The 15,395-nt window shown below is 47.9% G+C and overlaps 2 protein-coding genes across 7 annotated transcripts in view; one reads left to right on the plus strand and one right to left on the minus strand.

Annotated features, from left to right (window-relative positions):
• LOC101173532 (FUN14 domain-containing protein 1) overlaps window positions 1-15,395 on the plus strand; it is a 78,727-nt gene that overhangs the window by 42,155 nt on the left and 21,177 nt on the right. For 4 of the 5 annotated variants that reach the window (XM_020708964.3, XM_078931950.1, XM_078931928.1 and 1 more), the window contains exon 3: window positions 7,651-7,722. In XM_020708964.3, coding sequence (XP_020564623.1) covers window positions 7,692-7,722 — 31 coding nt within the window. In that variant the 5' untranslated portion in view covers window positions 7,651-7,691. Of the gene's footprint in view, window positions 1-7,650; window positions 7,723-9,819; window positions 9,952-15,395 lie in introns of those variants that run through there. The other variant, XM_078931968.1, reaches the window with a different exon arrangement.
• The window catches only part of LOC101161131 (lysine-specific demethylase 6A), a 35,668-nt gene that overhangs the window by 4,481 nt on the left and 15,792 nt on the right, over window positions 1-15,395 (minus strand). Inside the window, exons 7-24 of one of the 2 annotated variants that reach the window (XM_023965773.2) lie at window positions 15,294-15,348; window positions 14,757-14,791; window positions 14,210-14,303; window positions 14,004-14,130; window positions 13,828-13,926; window positions 10,866-11,085; window positions 8,180-8,317; window positions 4,987-5,118; window positions 4,840-4,911; window positions 4,667-4,762; window positions 3,213-3,581; window positions 2,295-3,130; window positions 1,788-1,917; window positions 937-1,042; window positions 649-854; window positions 515-576; window positions 358-432; window positions 19-282 (exon numbers count right to left, since the gene is read on the minus strand). In XM_023965773.2, the coding sequence (XP_023821541.1) occupies window positions 19-282; window positions 358-432; window positions 515-576; window positions 649-854; window positions 937-1,042; window positions 1,788-1,917; window positions 2,295-3,130; window positions 3,213-3,581; window positions 4,667-4,762; window positions 4,840-4,911; window positions 4,987-5,118; window positions 8,180-8,317; window positions 10,866-11,085; window positions 13,828-13,926; window positions 14,004-14,130; window positions 14,210-14,303; window positions 14,757-14,791; window positions 15,294-15,348 (3,116 nt within the window). The remainder of the gene's footprint in view (window positions 1-18; window positions 283-357; window positions 433-514; window positions 577-648; window positions 855-936; window positions 1,043-1,787; window positions 1,918-2,294; window positions 3,131-3,212; window positions 3,582-4,666; window positions 4,763-4,839; window positions 4,912-4,986; window positions 5,119-8,179; window positions 8,318-10,865; window positions 11,086-13,827; window positions 13,927-14,003; window positions 14,131-14,209; window positions 14,304-14,756; window positions 14,792-15,293; window positions 15,349-15,395) is intronic. The other variant, XM_023965775.2, reaches the window with a different exon arrangement.

The raw sequence follows: 15,395 nt of genomic DNA on the forward strand, positions 1-15,395 counted from the left end.
AACGCACAACTATCCTACTTTTCGCAGAAGTTGCTCATCACTCCCCAGTACGGCTCCGGCACCGCAAACCACTCGCAGTCGCCGGGCCCGATGTTGATGTTGACAGCACAGAAGTTGTTGTGCTCCTGGTGGCCGGGGATCCTGCTGCCGGGAACCTTCATGTAGAGCTGGACCGTGTTCATCCCCAGGATGGTGTGGCCCACGTGGCTGAGCAGGTTCCCGGCGGACACGACCCGAGCAAAGGCCGGCAGCTTACTGAGCTCCTGCAGCTGCTGCTTCCACCTGGCAGAGAGAACATCGTCACTCCTCTGTCTGAACGAGGATGGTAAATCAGCTTCGCTTTGGTGAGAAACTCACTTCCGTTCATCTGATACATCAATGTTGGTGCCAAACTTGATGTATTTTAGGGGCCCTCTTCTTTTTCGTGCAGCACTTCAAGACAAAAGAAGGCTTCTGTTAGACCCTTCTACCATCATAATTCTAGAAAAAAAAACCTGAATTAGTTCTGAAGTACCTCTCCGCCGATGCTGGCTCGGTGTCTGAAGGTTCCTTTAGTGCTTTCTTCTCGTTCTCCTCCTACAAACACAATAACCAGTGAACATGACTTCTGGAGCTGAAGCTGTCTGAACGCCTGAAGCCCCGACTCACCCTCAGGGACTCCTGAAAGGATGTGGCCTGGTACTGAGCATATTTGGCGATGGTGGTGTGGGAGCGGGCACTCTCGCAGCGCCACATTTTCTTCGTGCCCGTTGGGTCCCAGTTCTCGTCGGCGGGCTGTGATAGCTGAGTCCAGACCTCCACCAGGTGCTCCGGATTGGCCTCTACCAATGTCTTGGTGGAAAACAGACCCAGATCTGCCCAGGATGGGTTACAAAATTAGCTTGAGACAAGGATTTTTGCTAGCATCTGCAAGACAAAATCAAACAAAGCCTCTACCCAGCTTGAGAGCTCCAGCAAGGCCTCTGATGACAGTGACGGGGTTGGAGGGGTTTGTGCAGAACTGATGGAGCGGGGGGAAGAAAGCGTCCCTCTTGTTCTCCAGCTGTCACAGAGAGCACAGTTAGCAGAGGATACAGATGGGTACCAAAATACTGAAGCATACGATACTACCAGTTCCTACATATACAGTACTACCAGTTCAGACGTATACGGTACTACTGGTTCCAACATATATGATACTACTGGTACAGACCTGTTTAGTAATGGCAGTTCCTACCCATACAGCACCACTGGTACTGACGTATACGGTACTAACAGTTCCGGCATTACCGAGGTAGCATACAAACGCGATTTCATTGCCGTGATTTGGATAAGTCAAACACTTCTATTAAGTTTTGATTAACAATTCTAGCCAATCATGCGACCTTCCCAGTGATTGTGGGTGGACTCATATTAAATGGGCGTGGTCATAGGGGTGGGTGGAGCTACAGGTGAAACAAGTGAAAGTTTGTCTGTACTGGAGCGACCTCATAGAAAAGGGTGATGTGAACAATGCTCCAAAGAGACCGTCGTCATGGCGATGAACTACATGTCAACTTCAGCGTGTGTGAAAACTGAGATACAGCGCTGCGGTGCTTGCCATGACCTTGTGATGCTGCTTCATTATTCATCATCTTTTTGGCAATTATGTCTGTGTTTTTTCATTTTTGAAACATTGGATCAGAGGACCGTTTAGGCGCTCAAACTGTTTCAAAAGTACTGGTTTAGCACTAAATAAGATCCAAACGGTTCCCATCCCTAGCAGACATCAGAGGACAACCATGAGCCGGATCTTCATCTGTACTCACATAGATACTGGGGGTTGGAGGGTTGAGCTTGTCTTTAGGCAGGGCCGGCGAGGGTGGGGGCGGCAGCCTGGGTGGAGGGCACTTATCCAGAAGGATGCTGCTGTTTGAGAGCCCGTTCTTCCCCAGGTTTCTGCACAAACACCAGAAACCCACACGGCGTTGAAAATGGAGCGAAATTTAAGCGCGTTCAATCGTTTAAAATCTGTTCAGAACCACCAAATCTGCACGGCAACAAGGGGGCCCAGTGGCCTTCAGTGTTGTTGACTGTTACATAATCACTTCATTGTTTTGCACTGGTGCTGCAATTCCACTGGGGGGAGACATTCCCCCAGAAAACACACTTCCTCAAAGAATTGTACCTGTAAAAAGTACACTCTGACATCAGTGAAAACTCCTCTTGATGCTTAATTCTGATTTTTGCTAAACCTACAGCCCCCTGGTACCTCAGAAACTGCTGCAGTGAATTGTGGGATTTTCTCTGGACCAAAAGGAGCAGCAGAGTCTCACCTGCAGGCCTTCAGCACGTCTGTGGAGCTGGGATAGATGGAGATGGAGGACGACGCCGACGAGGAGCCGTGTATGTGTGGAGGTGTCGCTTTGAAGCAGGTGGAGGCGGGTGGATCTGCCTTCAGTGGGCTTTGGGAGTCCTCTGAGATGCCCCCCTTGCCGTTGACGGCAGGCGCGGTGGGCGTGGCGGTGGACGGACTGTGCCCGCCAGTCTGGTTGTGCTCTGAGGATTTGGGCGATGGCGTGGCCGTGGACATGGCAGAGATGGGTGAGGAGGCGGCCGAGCTGCCCTGTGCGTGGGGGGTGGAGGGCAGGACGGCTGGGTGGATGTTGTTGACTTTCCTGTGGGGCTCAACCGGCGTGGACGCGGCTCCTTCCGACAGCCCCTCCTTCTCTTCGGGGCCCTTCCCCCCCGCCAGCAGGGCAGAGAGCCTGGGATTGTCTGCGCTAAGGCTGGGCTTGTCACCGCCTTCTGCCGCCTTGTCGGCGTCCCCCGAGAGGATGTGATTGGCTACACTGTCCGCCGGCGCCCCAGCGCCTTCAGCAGGCGGCACCAGCGGTTTGCTCTCGGAGCTTCCGTTACCGAGGGGCGGGGCCGCGGTGACGAGAGTGGCTGTGGTGTTGTCATCTTTGGTAGCACCAGGTCCTGCACCGCTTGAGGTAGAGGAGTGGGGGATGGAGGGCGGGGAGGGGAGGTGGTTGTGAGGCGGCTGCCGCGGCGAGGGGGCATTGGTCGAATGCCCAACCTGATTGTTGGGGTTAACAGAGGTGGAGGAGTTGGGGTTCTGGAGGTGGGTCTCCTCGCTGGCCGGTGGGACACACCCTTTCTGAAGCCCCTGCAGGAAAAAAAAAGCGTCTGTGAGCACAAAGACACGGCGCCGCTTTTATCGCAGTCGGCTAAACAATGAGGCTTCTCACCTGAGAGGAGTTTAGGTGCAGGGCCGGGCGCGGCGCGGTGTCCTGTGTTTGCGTGCTTGTGCAGGTGTGAGGTAGCGGGGCTGCGCTGCTGCCGGCATCGGCAGCTTGCAGGTAAGGCACGTCTCCGTTGGGTCCTGCGGCCGCGGGCCCCAGCTGATTATTACTCCCACCCTCGCCCACGGAGTCCGAGTGCGTCCCGGAGCCCACCGGCCCGTTCGACAGCGGCTGGGGTGGGCAGGGGGCCCGGTGGGGCGTCAAGTGGAACCGCGTGGGGTGGAGGCTGGGGTTGGGGGAGGGGAGCGAGTTGATGATGGGGCCGTTGGGAAGGGAGGGGCGCAACTGTCCTCCTCCGGAGGCATTTTGTCTCAGCTGAAGAACAAAAAAATAGCGGGAAAAAAAAGTGGTTTTGGCGTTCATAAGGACAGAAAAAAAACATTGCGTAAAGGATTTATCCCTTTAACCCCAAGGCTGTCACCGGCGACGTGGAATAACAAACGGTATTCAAAGTACCCTAACTCTTCAATGCAATTCTGAGAGAAGGGAGGGCTTCGTTCCAATATGCAACGTAAAGTAAAGCTGCTTCGTGTGTGTTAGATATCGGCACAAAGCAACACATAAAACAAGAAAAGTAAAGGTGCTTTGCACAGAAACGCAACACTTTACTTATGTTAAGTTATGTTAAATAAAATACTAATGTGAAATGAATAAAGTGTTGAATATCAGCACAAAGCTGCTTTTCTCCGGATCCGAATTTAATTGCGTAAACTGGGATTGACGAGTAATTCAGGGAACGTCAACAGAGGAGCTTTAGCTAAAGCTCCTGTGTTACAGGGTTCAAGCATTTTCCTGCTCAGGAATTGTTTCTTCTGTAACTACGAATAATGTTTTATTTTGCTCAAATCTGATTGGCCGATCATTTTTAACCACTATAATGAGTTTCTATGATTTTATGTATCTTAAATTAAAGACGGAACATCAAACTTGTCGTCGCTCATAGCTAATTTACAGACTTAAAGCAATATTTAAGCCCTTCCTCACAATAAACCACTGCAAACATCGTAGCCGTTGGTCCTAAAACGCCTCCAAACTGCAGTTTGTTAGCTGAAAACTTAAAAACTCTCAATGAGGTCTGGGCTCCCAAACAGGTAAAGGAGCAGATCCAAAATAGACGATGTTAACAATGAGATTGTGATTTTTGTTCTTGCTCTTTGGTGCGCCGCCATCTGATCAAAGAACCAAATGAAGGAGCCACATGTTGAATGACGGCTGGAAGGCGCCGCAGTCTATAGACTAAAGACTAGAAGCTGCAGAAAACAGTCCAAACTGTTTGTGTATTGCACATCAGAGGAACCGAGGGTCAGCTCGGGTTCACCTCAGTCCTCTCACTGTTTCCTATTGTTGAACAGATATTCCTGCTGGTGGAGGTGTTTTATGGTTAGCCGTTCAGGTTTTACCTGCTGCATCATGGCGAGCTGAGCCTCCAGCTGCTCCAGCATCTGCAGCTGTGGGGGTTTCAGGTTGGCCTTGTTGGCCCTCAGCTGTTCCAGCATCTGCAGGCCGACAGCACAAATACCAACTCTGTGTTTGCTGAGACGACACGCTGCAGCGCTGAGGGACAAAAACTGACCTGTAGCTTCTGCGGGGAGAGGTTCCAGTTGGGTGCTGGCTGCTGTGCTGGGTTACCCCCCCAGGAGTCGCTCTGAGGGGAGGACCACACCGTTTCAGGAAATAATCCACGGCGGGAGCAGAAGTGACTTCCACCACCAGGGCTTACCTTGCTGGAGCCAGAAGCTCTTCTCCTCTTAGCTGGACAGGACTGGTCCTCTGTTTGGCCCAGAGAGCTCACGTGGGGGGGCAGAGACTGACCCGAGGCCCCGCCCTCTGCACTGTGATTAGGCTTACAAGCCTGGAAGGGGGGGGGGGGGGTGGTATGTGGAAAGATTGCAGGCATAAAAGAAGCAAAAGGAATAACAAGAAATGAAAGGATGGAGAGGGAAAGGCAATGCAGGAAAGAAAAGGGATCGAAAAGAGGAATGAAAGTCAAAGAACAGAGAATGAAAGGAAGAAAACGATCATTTTGTGAAGAAAAGAACAGCGATGGAGGTAGAAAATGGAAGAGAGAGAGGGGGAAGAAAGGAGAGCAACGCTGTGATTCTGTGTTTTGTTAACACAGCCAAGGCCGTCTGTGCAGAAAGAAACGTCACCACAGCTGCAGCGCCGCTGCAGCGACTCCTATCAGACGGTACAACAACAAACTGCGGCGATTCAACCTTTAAAGCTACAGTTCTCCAGAGTCCTGTGAGCTGGATGCGACCGCTGACACAAACCAACCGGATTCTGGCTGCCAGCTTTACCCAAGCAGCATTTCTTTAGGTCAAAGTCACATCTGGCCCACAGACAAATCTGCACGGACATTTGGTAACGGCTGCAACGCTACGACAACACAGAGAGCAGATCTACTGCGTGATGGGCGTGACTAGATGTAGACGATGGAGGCTGCTGGGGGGGGGGGGGGTCTGTGAGCGGCTGCGAGGACTCTAGGGTCAGCTACTGAAGTGGGAGGAGGACGGACGAAGGAAAGGGGGAGGGGCTTCACAGCGGCACGGCCTTACCGACCACACAGGCCAACAAGTTTGACACGCAGCCACTTCAGAGACGTTTAAGCCTCTGAAGGACAGGAATGAGACGTGGGGTTGACGCCTTAAAGAGCAGCTCTCGTCATGGTTTTCAGCTGAAGCCATGAGTTCATCTCCGTTGATGGAAAAGCTGTTTATTTCTACATTTGTAGCGTACAAAGATGACACTTTCTTTATCATTCAGATTAGATGCTAAGTAACTTGCAAGTCTTTTACATTGGGGGGCAATTTGGGGTTCGGTTTCCCTCAATCCACTGAGCTACAGCCACGCCCACATCACTGTTTCCTTCCTCATTTGTCCAAATGTGTCAAAGAGTTTGGGAGTTTTTGGTTCACACTGAACGTTTGAGGGTGGATTACACTGACCAATGAGAAGCTGGGAAACAAACATACAACATTTAATTGTCATTTTTAGAGTTTAAGTTTTTTTTTGTTTGTGCGTCGTTTGGCGGGGGGTGCCAAACAATAATGTATTGTTATCTATTCCGTTTTTGTCATCTGCCATTCAAGATGAAATGGCCGTTCTCTGTCTTGCGTTTTGTTTAATACATTTCTCCCAAAAGTGTGACTTATATAATTTTTTTGTTTTTCATTATGCATTTTTTTTGCGACCTAGTCCGGCATGACTTGCAGTCCGAAAAAAACACGGTACCACTGACTGTATGCACATAGCTAATGTTGAAGTTGGATGGTGTGTTTGAGCCGCTGACTGGACCGAGTGAGCATGACGCCACCAATAGACACTGGCTACTTCTGGCTTCAACAATGGAGGTCAATTCAGTCACCTTTATTATTTTTGTGACGCCACCATTGATCAGTTATTGGTCTGAGTCATCGTTTCTATGCCAAGCCCCTCACCAATCATGAGTGAGCTTGTCGGAAGGCCACACCCCTACCACTGGAACATTAAAATCAAAGGCTATGTCCCAATTCCCACAGAAATCCCTAACTACTAAAGAATCTATAGTGCGGGAATATCTAGAGCAATTGGGACCCCGTGCTCACTACTTTTTTTTTAAACGGCAAATATGGCATCATTAATATCACTGTTTTGCGACAATCATTTATAAATCTACTGTGTTCTGAAGATGAAAACGTGGATGGTTTATTTAAAAAAAAACACTTAAATAAAAAAAAAATTCGCAAAATTCGCAAAAAATCTAACGCCATGCATTGTGGTCTATACTTGTCAATTTAGTGAGCATCAATACACACTGGTTTTCCGCAGAGACTTCTGGGAATTTTTTAGGGCATTAGGGATTTAGGAATTGTAGATTCAGACAGCCCTACAAAATGGCGAGCGCACTATATAGTTCACTATGTAGCGCACTATATAGTGCACTATGTAGTGAGTAGTGAAGGAATTCGGACACGGCCTTATACTTTTTGAACGTCAGACGTGGAGGCCAGCAGGCTCCACCTACTTGTATTCAGGCTTCTGTTTGGTCAGTTTATAACTTGACTAACTTAAAATACTGGAATAAAGTGAAAACAAATGAGGATGATAAAAAACAGGTAACAGATCAAGAATGGTTACTCTGATCATTAGAATGGCTGAATAATAGCTGTTTATTTCACAATAAAAGTCTATGGGATTTTAGCTTCTTGGAGCCAGCAGGTACTTCCTGTTTGGAACACCAAGTCACTCAGTCCAGTACTCAAATACAGTCAATTCCTATTACTAACTATATTTAACCATGACTGTTCATCCATGGTACTTACTTAATGTCCTCTCTTTGGTTTCTTTCATAATCCATCAGTTTTATTTTTACCGCAGACTAACTCAGACTTTCATTTTTTAGGGGGACCAGATTTTGTTTGTTGAGATCCTCTTCTAAACCGGATGAAGCAGACAATCCAGGTGAAACATTCAGGTAAGAAAGCATCCAGAAAACCTGAGAGTTGCTCTTTAAGCGACCAAGAGGGGGGGCGTAGCCCGGTTAGGTGTGAGCTTAAGGCGGGCTGCGGTTTGATCGGCTTGAGCTGAGTGTGGCGGGTGAAGCCGGGTGGTTGCTATGGAGGAAAGGTGGGGGGAGTGCAGGGTGCTGGGTAACACCTGGCCGAATCCTTCCTCATTTCAACTGATGCCATAAATGCGACCTGGCATAGCAGCTGCATTGATAAAGCCCAATAAACGGCTCAGGTTCCTCTGGATCAGGAACCCCGGAGTGAAATGACCCAAAGAGGAGGGTGGGAACGAGCTCAAGTGTTACCCGTGGGGGTGGGAAGCAGTGTGCGTGTTGACAGGTTGTGCTCGGACAACAGGAAAGCAGGGTGGGGAGGAGGGTGGGGTTGGGTGGGGGGTGTGAGTTGCTCTATCTGGTGTCTCACCTGCTGTGGTGCACTGCTCAGGCCTCCCTGCCTGGAGGTTAGCTCAGCTGGGATTGGTAGACTCCATGCCTCCTCAATAAGAGGGAGCATTTTACTTTTACCCTGTAGGCTACTGAGCTGGGGGTTACTCAACTGAGCCTAGGGGAATGGAAAACGATGTGGGGGGGGGGAAAAACAACAAAAAATAAATAAAATAAAAGGCAAGGCTGTTTGAAAGAAAATACTGATGACCTCAAAAAACAAGGAAATGATCAGCAATGGTAAATATAGGTAAGAGGTTATCAAACACAAGAGAAGCTCTGCTGAGAGTGGCTGCAGGCTCCACAGAACAACCCTGCATCATGTATGAAGCACACAAGGAGGCACTCGAATGACATTTAGCAAGGGTGACCCCAACACAGTACGAGATCCATTAAAACAAGCAGCTGGGCTTGTCTTAATGCCATGAGTTTATGCCAATGTAGGGTGGAAGGTGACGGTCCTTCATGCACATGGAAAAATCATTTAGATGGGCAACAGAACCAAGGATTTCAGAGGAGAGGGGGGTTGTTAAAACCCCAGCTGTAACATCGGCGGAAGCTAAAGGGCAAATTTGTTCAGATTTTATTGCTTCTGTATGTTGTAGCTCATTTCCTCTTCGGAGATACCATATTTCCTCAAATAGGACGTGTGTTTAGGAACACACTACTAGAGCAGTCAGTATACGATGTTCACACTGGACAAGCAGGGAGGGGCTTCTTTTTCGTTTTTTTATCCTGCTGACTTGGGCACGACTGCCATCTACAGTTGGAAGAGAATCCGAATTCTTCCCCTACCCCTCCAGTTGTTGGGGCATTTGAAGCAGTGGTGGTGTCCGAAATGCTTTTTTATGGAGGAGTGGATCCAGTAAGGGCATCCACGTCACACATGTGGGAGGAGGAGAAATGATTTCTTTACTTGTGCGACAACTTCAGTTTTCTATAACTGTTTGGATGGCTAAACATAGGGGTAGGGAGAAGCCGTGGGGGTAGGGGAAGAGTCCGGATTCAGCCACGAATCCTGATTTTTCTTTCAAAGCTCTTTTCCGATACAGAGGCTGAAAAACGGTCATAGAAACGAGTTTTCAACCCAGAAGCTCAAATTCACATTTACAAACAATGACATTTTTTATTGGAAGTGGTCGCTTGAACGTCTGTTGCTGAGGGCGGTGTGAACCAAGTAGCTTTGGGAAGAAGCTACGACCTCAAAGGTTTTACGGCCTTTTCTGAAGTTCCACAGCTGCTGTTCTAAACCGACTATCGCAAGATAAAGTCAAGCTTTATAAAATGAAAATCTCAGTCAAAGATTGGTGTAAATGTGGCAAACTTAACGCACTCTGTACAGGAGACGGCGCAGATTGATTAACAAAGTCAACAGCCAATCAGGACGTAGAACACAATGTGCTATAAAACAAATAAACCAATCAAAAAAACGTGCAAATTTGCACATAAAAACCCCAAAACAGCGAGACCATGAACGGTTAATGCCGACATTGTGAAGGAACAATGTAGAACAAGAGTCTGATCCAACAAAAAACACACAACCACTTTAGCTCCAGCAGCAGACGCATAAATGCTCAACCAAACAAACTGTCTGCGTTTTAACCACACTTCTGCTTCAAGCGCCAGCCATCTCAACCATGGAGCCAGGCCCAGATTCAGTCTACAGACCACGCGGAGAGGCGGGAAAAATGGTTTGGTTTGACCAGAATCTGGAGGCAACCACAGGGAAATCCCAGAACATTTTTCTGTCCAGTTGCCGTGACTCAACCTCAAGACAACATCACCTGCATGAAGAGGAGGCTTCACCAACACCGGCTTTCTCGATCTGCAGCTACGGTTGATTTCAAATCAGCAGAACATTAAGCTGTCAGACCGTTAGTTTACAGCCAAAACTCTTGGTGTTGTATAAATGATGGGTTCAAAACCCTCACTCTGAGAACTTTCTGAATGCTAGACTTCAACATAAGAACGCCGCCTTAATTGAACGTCAAACAAACAAAAGAATGAGGGTCCTACACACGTGTTTCTACATCAACCTTTGGGAAACTCCACCTCTGAGTGGACCTTCACCTCCTGCAGATGCCACCATAGTTTAAAAAAGAGCCCACAGAGCAACGGTTCAAAGACTTGAGGAGGCTCGTCTGACACCAACAACCACGGGTTCTGATTAAAAAAAAAAAGCTGCTCCTTCACTGAAACAGTTTGTATTTGAGGAAGTATGGTAGCAACATAGAGCAGGACCTTGTGTGCCACGTCTGACGAGGACTGATCCTAATCCAGGTCCTCCACTGTGGAACTGTCAGACACAAAAACCCTGTGGATCTCTCTGAGGACTTAGTGGGATTGGGGGTTGTTAAGGAACAGGGGGAACATGTTACACTTGAGAAGACACCTCAGGAAAGTTTCAACTTTGACAGCTTGGAAGAGGAAAAGAAGTTCAGGTTTGGGAGGAATTCAGAAAGGGAAGAAGCTGCTGATGCTGAGGGAGCCCATCATTTGCCTCCTCTTGGACTGTAAGAATTTGTTGGCTGATTGAACAGATCTTTCAGGAATTTGCGTCAACATAAAGCCCGGGAATGTCTTAATTTGATTCGTGGTTTAAATTTACTCAGGATGCCATCCCTCTGAAGCAGTATCCATCTCCTTAAATTCCTCTCTCCACCCACCTGGAGACATTTGATGCGGTGGGTGAGCGCAGCGATGTTGGTGCAGCCCTTGCTGCGGGTGGCGTTGATGTAGCACTTGATGGCGTCGTGCGGCTGGTTGCAGGACTCGTATAGCGTGCCCAGATCCATCCAGGCGGCGGCGTGGCTGTGGTCCAGTTGCACAGCGCAGATGTAGGCTTGCAGAGCGTCCATGGGCTGGTTCTGCTGCTGGTACAAAACTCTGAGGAGGAAGAGGAGACACATGAGGACAAACGGAACAGGAGTCGGAATCAGGACGACTACCCAACCGTGGTTCTGAAACCCACCACCCTCTTTGTTTTCTAAGATTCCTGTCTTACTCACTACTGGCGATTCAAGGCTCAGACTGACTGAAGACACCCGATTGGGGCACCAAGGGTCCCCAAAGCCGCAGGAGCAACTGGTCCAAGTGTCCAAGTTGTGTCATTTACTATCTGATTTAGAAAATATTTTTATTTATAAAACTACCGGTTTCTATTCTCAACGGCACATGTCCATATTCTCGTCTCAGTCTCAGTCTCAGTCATACGTCTTAAATTCATCTGCTGCCATCTTAAAGCAGCTCCTACAACCACTGAACTAAAACTCTACGGCAAGCAAAGTAAAGGCCCGTTCACACCGGGACGAATTTCGCCGGCGATTTTCGCCGACGTTTAACGCCGCGTGACTAAACAAAGGGCACCAATGTGAGTGTGCACACCGACCCAAAAAAACGCCACGTGTCAAAGCGTCAAAAAAAAAAAACGCCTCGGGCTCGTTTTTTTTTCCCGAAATCTATTCGACCAATGAGAATGGCGCTTTTGCACACGTGTCTGGAGCTTCTGAAGTTACAGTAAAACACAACTTGGGGGCGCTCAAACACAAAACTGCCTTGCTGAGCACACATACCAGCGAAGAAGATAGACGCCAAGTAGCGTCTACACTGCCGCGAAGAAATAATGACGGACATTCTAAAATATCCCCGAACCAAGCACCAGTTGGAGATACTGGTGCTTGAAATATTCATGTTTTCTTTGTATGATTCTGACAAGCGCGTAAATACTTGCTCTCTTTTTCTGAGTAAAAAGCGACTTTAAGAAGCGTAAAGTTGCGCAGCGCCACCTTGTGTACAGGAGTATTTCTGTTTACATTAAGCGCCATCTAATGTCAGGGAAGGAAATTGCATGTTCGCTCGGCTCATCGTCAGCGAAAATCGCCTGGGTGTGAACACAAAAAACGTGGCGAAAAACGCTGGCGAATAACGCCTGGCAAATATTCGTCCCGGTGTGTACGGGCCTTTAACCAAAAAGCAAAACCGAAAAGAGTCCGTGAAGAAACATCTAACGGATAAAACCTGGAGTTCTACTCAACATATGGCTGCTAATATAGTTTCAAGCGCGGTAGATTCCCATTTAGTATTACATTTAGGGAAAAAAAACAGTAGTTAAGATGATCGTTTAATTCTGTTGTGCTCGTGTTCAAAACCTTAAAAGTAGAGTAAAGCTGAAATTAGCTTGTGGTTTTTCTCGCTCCCAGTTTGACAGTTAAGGGTATAAATTAAGGAGAAATCAATCATTGATTAAATACATGAACTATAGTCCATAAAGAATTTCAAACTGGCTGCAGATGTTCTACAGAAGATGAAGATTAACATTTCCCTTAAAGGAAACCACAAGCAAAAACGAAAAGAGTCAGAAATATTGTCTGTCATTAAACTGGTCCATGGCCTGAAAAAGGTCGGAGACAACTGGTCCAGACCTGTCATTATATAGGAAGCTCATTTGTTGTTTACTTTACAATTATTGGGGAAACTGTAGGAATCTGCAGAGACCTTGTCATTCACAACAGACTCTCCAGTCCGACAAAAACACGAACAGTTGAAAATGGTTCACCATCAACAGATTCTCTATTGACTGGACTGGGATCCTTCCGGGTGTCCATCACGAACAAATGACCTTATAAAGTATCAATACTGAGGAATTAACTACAACGGCAGAGCTCCACAATGTGAGGACAATGTGCGATATCAATATTCCTATGATGGTGATAACTTGCAATACAAGAACAAAAAGCAAAATAACAAATACATCCTTTCCATATCACTGTTACACATAAGTCAACAAAACCTCTAGTGCAGGTTATCTCAGTAGGAGACGAGTAAGAACTTGTATATCAGGGAAACGCACCAGAGAACAAGTATCTACCTTTCTAGTAGCACTGGCCAAGACTAATATGGACAACAATGAAGAAGAATTAAGTAGTTGAAGAATTTTACTATGAACTTGCCTCGGCAGACAAACAAGGAGGAAACCAACAACAGGCACATTTCCGACCAGAATCCTTTCAAACAATATTGAGGCAAACTGAGGACCTCGTGGCTAAAAAATGTGGCGGCTTCTGTTGTACGAATGTGATTAGGACAGAGGAAGAGTAAAGGAAGCAGACAAGAGTTTTTTCTGGTAAAGTGTGAAGGTTCCCAGAGACCACTGACACAGATGAGGGTTTTCTTCAACACATCTGTTGACCAGTTCAAACATGGAGGAATACTTCTACGCAACAGACTTACAGCTTTTCAAACAGCATTTTCCCGTCTGCTTTCATTCAACGATTTCAACAGAGAAATCCTCAGAAATGCAATTTTGAGCTTAATTTTTTTTAAATATATGTCCTCCACCATCAGAAAAATGCCACAAGAACTTTAACTTCTCACCTGTGCAAGAACCACAGCTAAGAATCAATGAGCAGAAAAGTATTAAAGTAAACTGATAAATTATTAAAGAAAATGGGCAAAAACAGAGACAGACTCTTGTGTCCTTGCAGAATCAGCCTGTGATCCTCCAGAGCCAGACATGAGCTCAGAACAATCAGAGAGATGGTTAACACCCTAATCACACTCCACTGATACATTTAAGTGATTGACTTTACTGTAGGATATGAAATACCACTAAGAACACGAGAATCTTACCCTATAGAGCACCAAGTGTCCGCACTGGCCTCTGATTTGTCTATGGATTGCCGATAGGAAATGAAGGCATCCTGGACCTTCCCAATACTCGAGTAGCACCTGCAGAAGAACACAACCCTGTTGGAGAGAAGCACAGAACTCCCCCCGAAAAACAGAAGGATTCGTATCCAACGCACCTGCCAAGGAAGTACCAGGACTGTCCCGAGTTTGGATCAGCTTCCAGAGATTTCTGCAGACACTGGATGGCATAGCTGTCCCTGCTGGCTTTGTCCCCGAGCTGTTCCACCGTGTGATGCATCCAGCCTGGGACAGTGAGACCCGTCAGCACAGCGTCTTATTCTTTAAAGAACCCAAACTTCTCGGGTTTCAGCAGTGAACTCACCTAGCTGTTGCAGGGTAGCGGCTTTCACCTGTGGAGGAAGATCCTCTGTCTGCAGAAGGCTCTCATAAGCCTCCTTGGAAGCGCGGTATCTCTTCTGGAATCAGTTTGGAAGAACAACAAAGAAAGAGAAGAGGTTCTGAACTCAGAGGAGGAGCTTGGAGCGCTGGTGGAGGAGTCGGGCGGCTGCCGAGAACAACCGCCACCTCTCCAGTGAGAGCCACAGAGATAGAGAGAGAGAGAGAGAGAGACCACCAGCATACAAAGCAGGGGAAGTCAGACTTTGCTGTTTCCGTGGCAACCCCCGTCGATCGGCTAATCTCACGCCCCCTCCCGCGCGGCGCCCACTCCAGCGCTCTGATCCCACCTCGCATCAGCACCTTATTAAAAAACAGGGCTATCCCCGGCATGCTCATGCTCTCCTGCCCCCCCCCTTTTTTTTAACCCCTGGAGCTCGCAGGTTTCAGTGAATCCCAACGGAGACTCCCGCCTTTTTACCCTTGAAAACAAACCCAACAAGGTAGAACCAGAGAAACGGAGAATCACTCACCTGAATCTCATACAAATGAGCGATGTGGAATTGAACTGTGAAGGAGAAGAATAAAACAGATGACGGTTATTCAAGACATCGGAGAGGACGGCGCCCTATCTGTGAGTCCTCCCTCCTCCCGGGGATCTGGTCAAGGTCGTCTGTCTGTGAGGAGGAGCATGGGAGCAGATAGGTGGATGTGCTCCTGGAGGCACCTTCCTTTGTCTGAAGCTCTGCAGTGTCTGATCTCAGCTGCCTGAGTGACTCTCAGCAGATGGAGAGAGAGGGAGGGAGGGAGGAATGGAGGGGGGGGTGTGCCCTTGATATCTATGGCTGTGTGAGTGAGAGCAGGAATGAGGGGGGGGGGGCAAACAGCAACAGAGAAAACGCTGGGCAAAAGTGGATTTATCTCTGTCGCCAAGAAAACAGGTACTGAGGCGGAGGGGGGGGGGGACACAACAGCTTTTGAAGTGATTCCTACAGAGGCTTCCCATGGGGGGGGGGGGTTTAAGGCTGTGTGCAGTGAGGAGATGAGAGAATAGGACAAACTGCACTCACTTTCAGCTTTGGACAAAGTGCAGGGGTTGGAGTCAATCAAAGCCAGCTGAAAATGCTGAGAGAGCAAAACAGAGGTGAGTGAAGAAAACAAATAAAAACACC

The sequence above is a fragment of the Oryzias latipes genome, chromosome 2 (genome assembly GCF_053564925.1).
Source record: "Oryzias latipes strain Hd-rR chromosome 2, Olatipes_Hd-rR_3.1".
NCBI lineage: Eukaryota > Metazoa > Chordata > Actinopteri > Beloniformes > Adrianichthyidae > Oryzias > Oryzias latipes.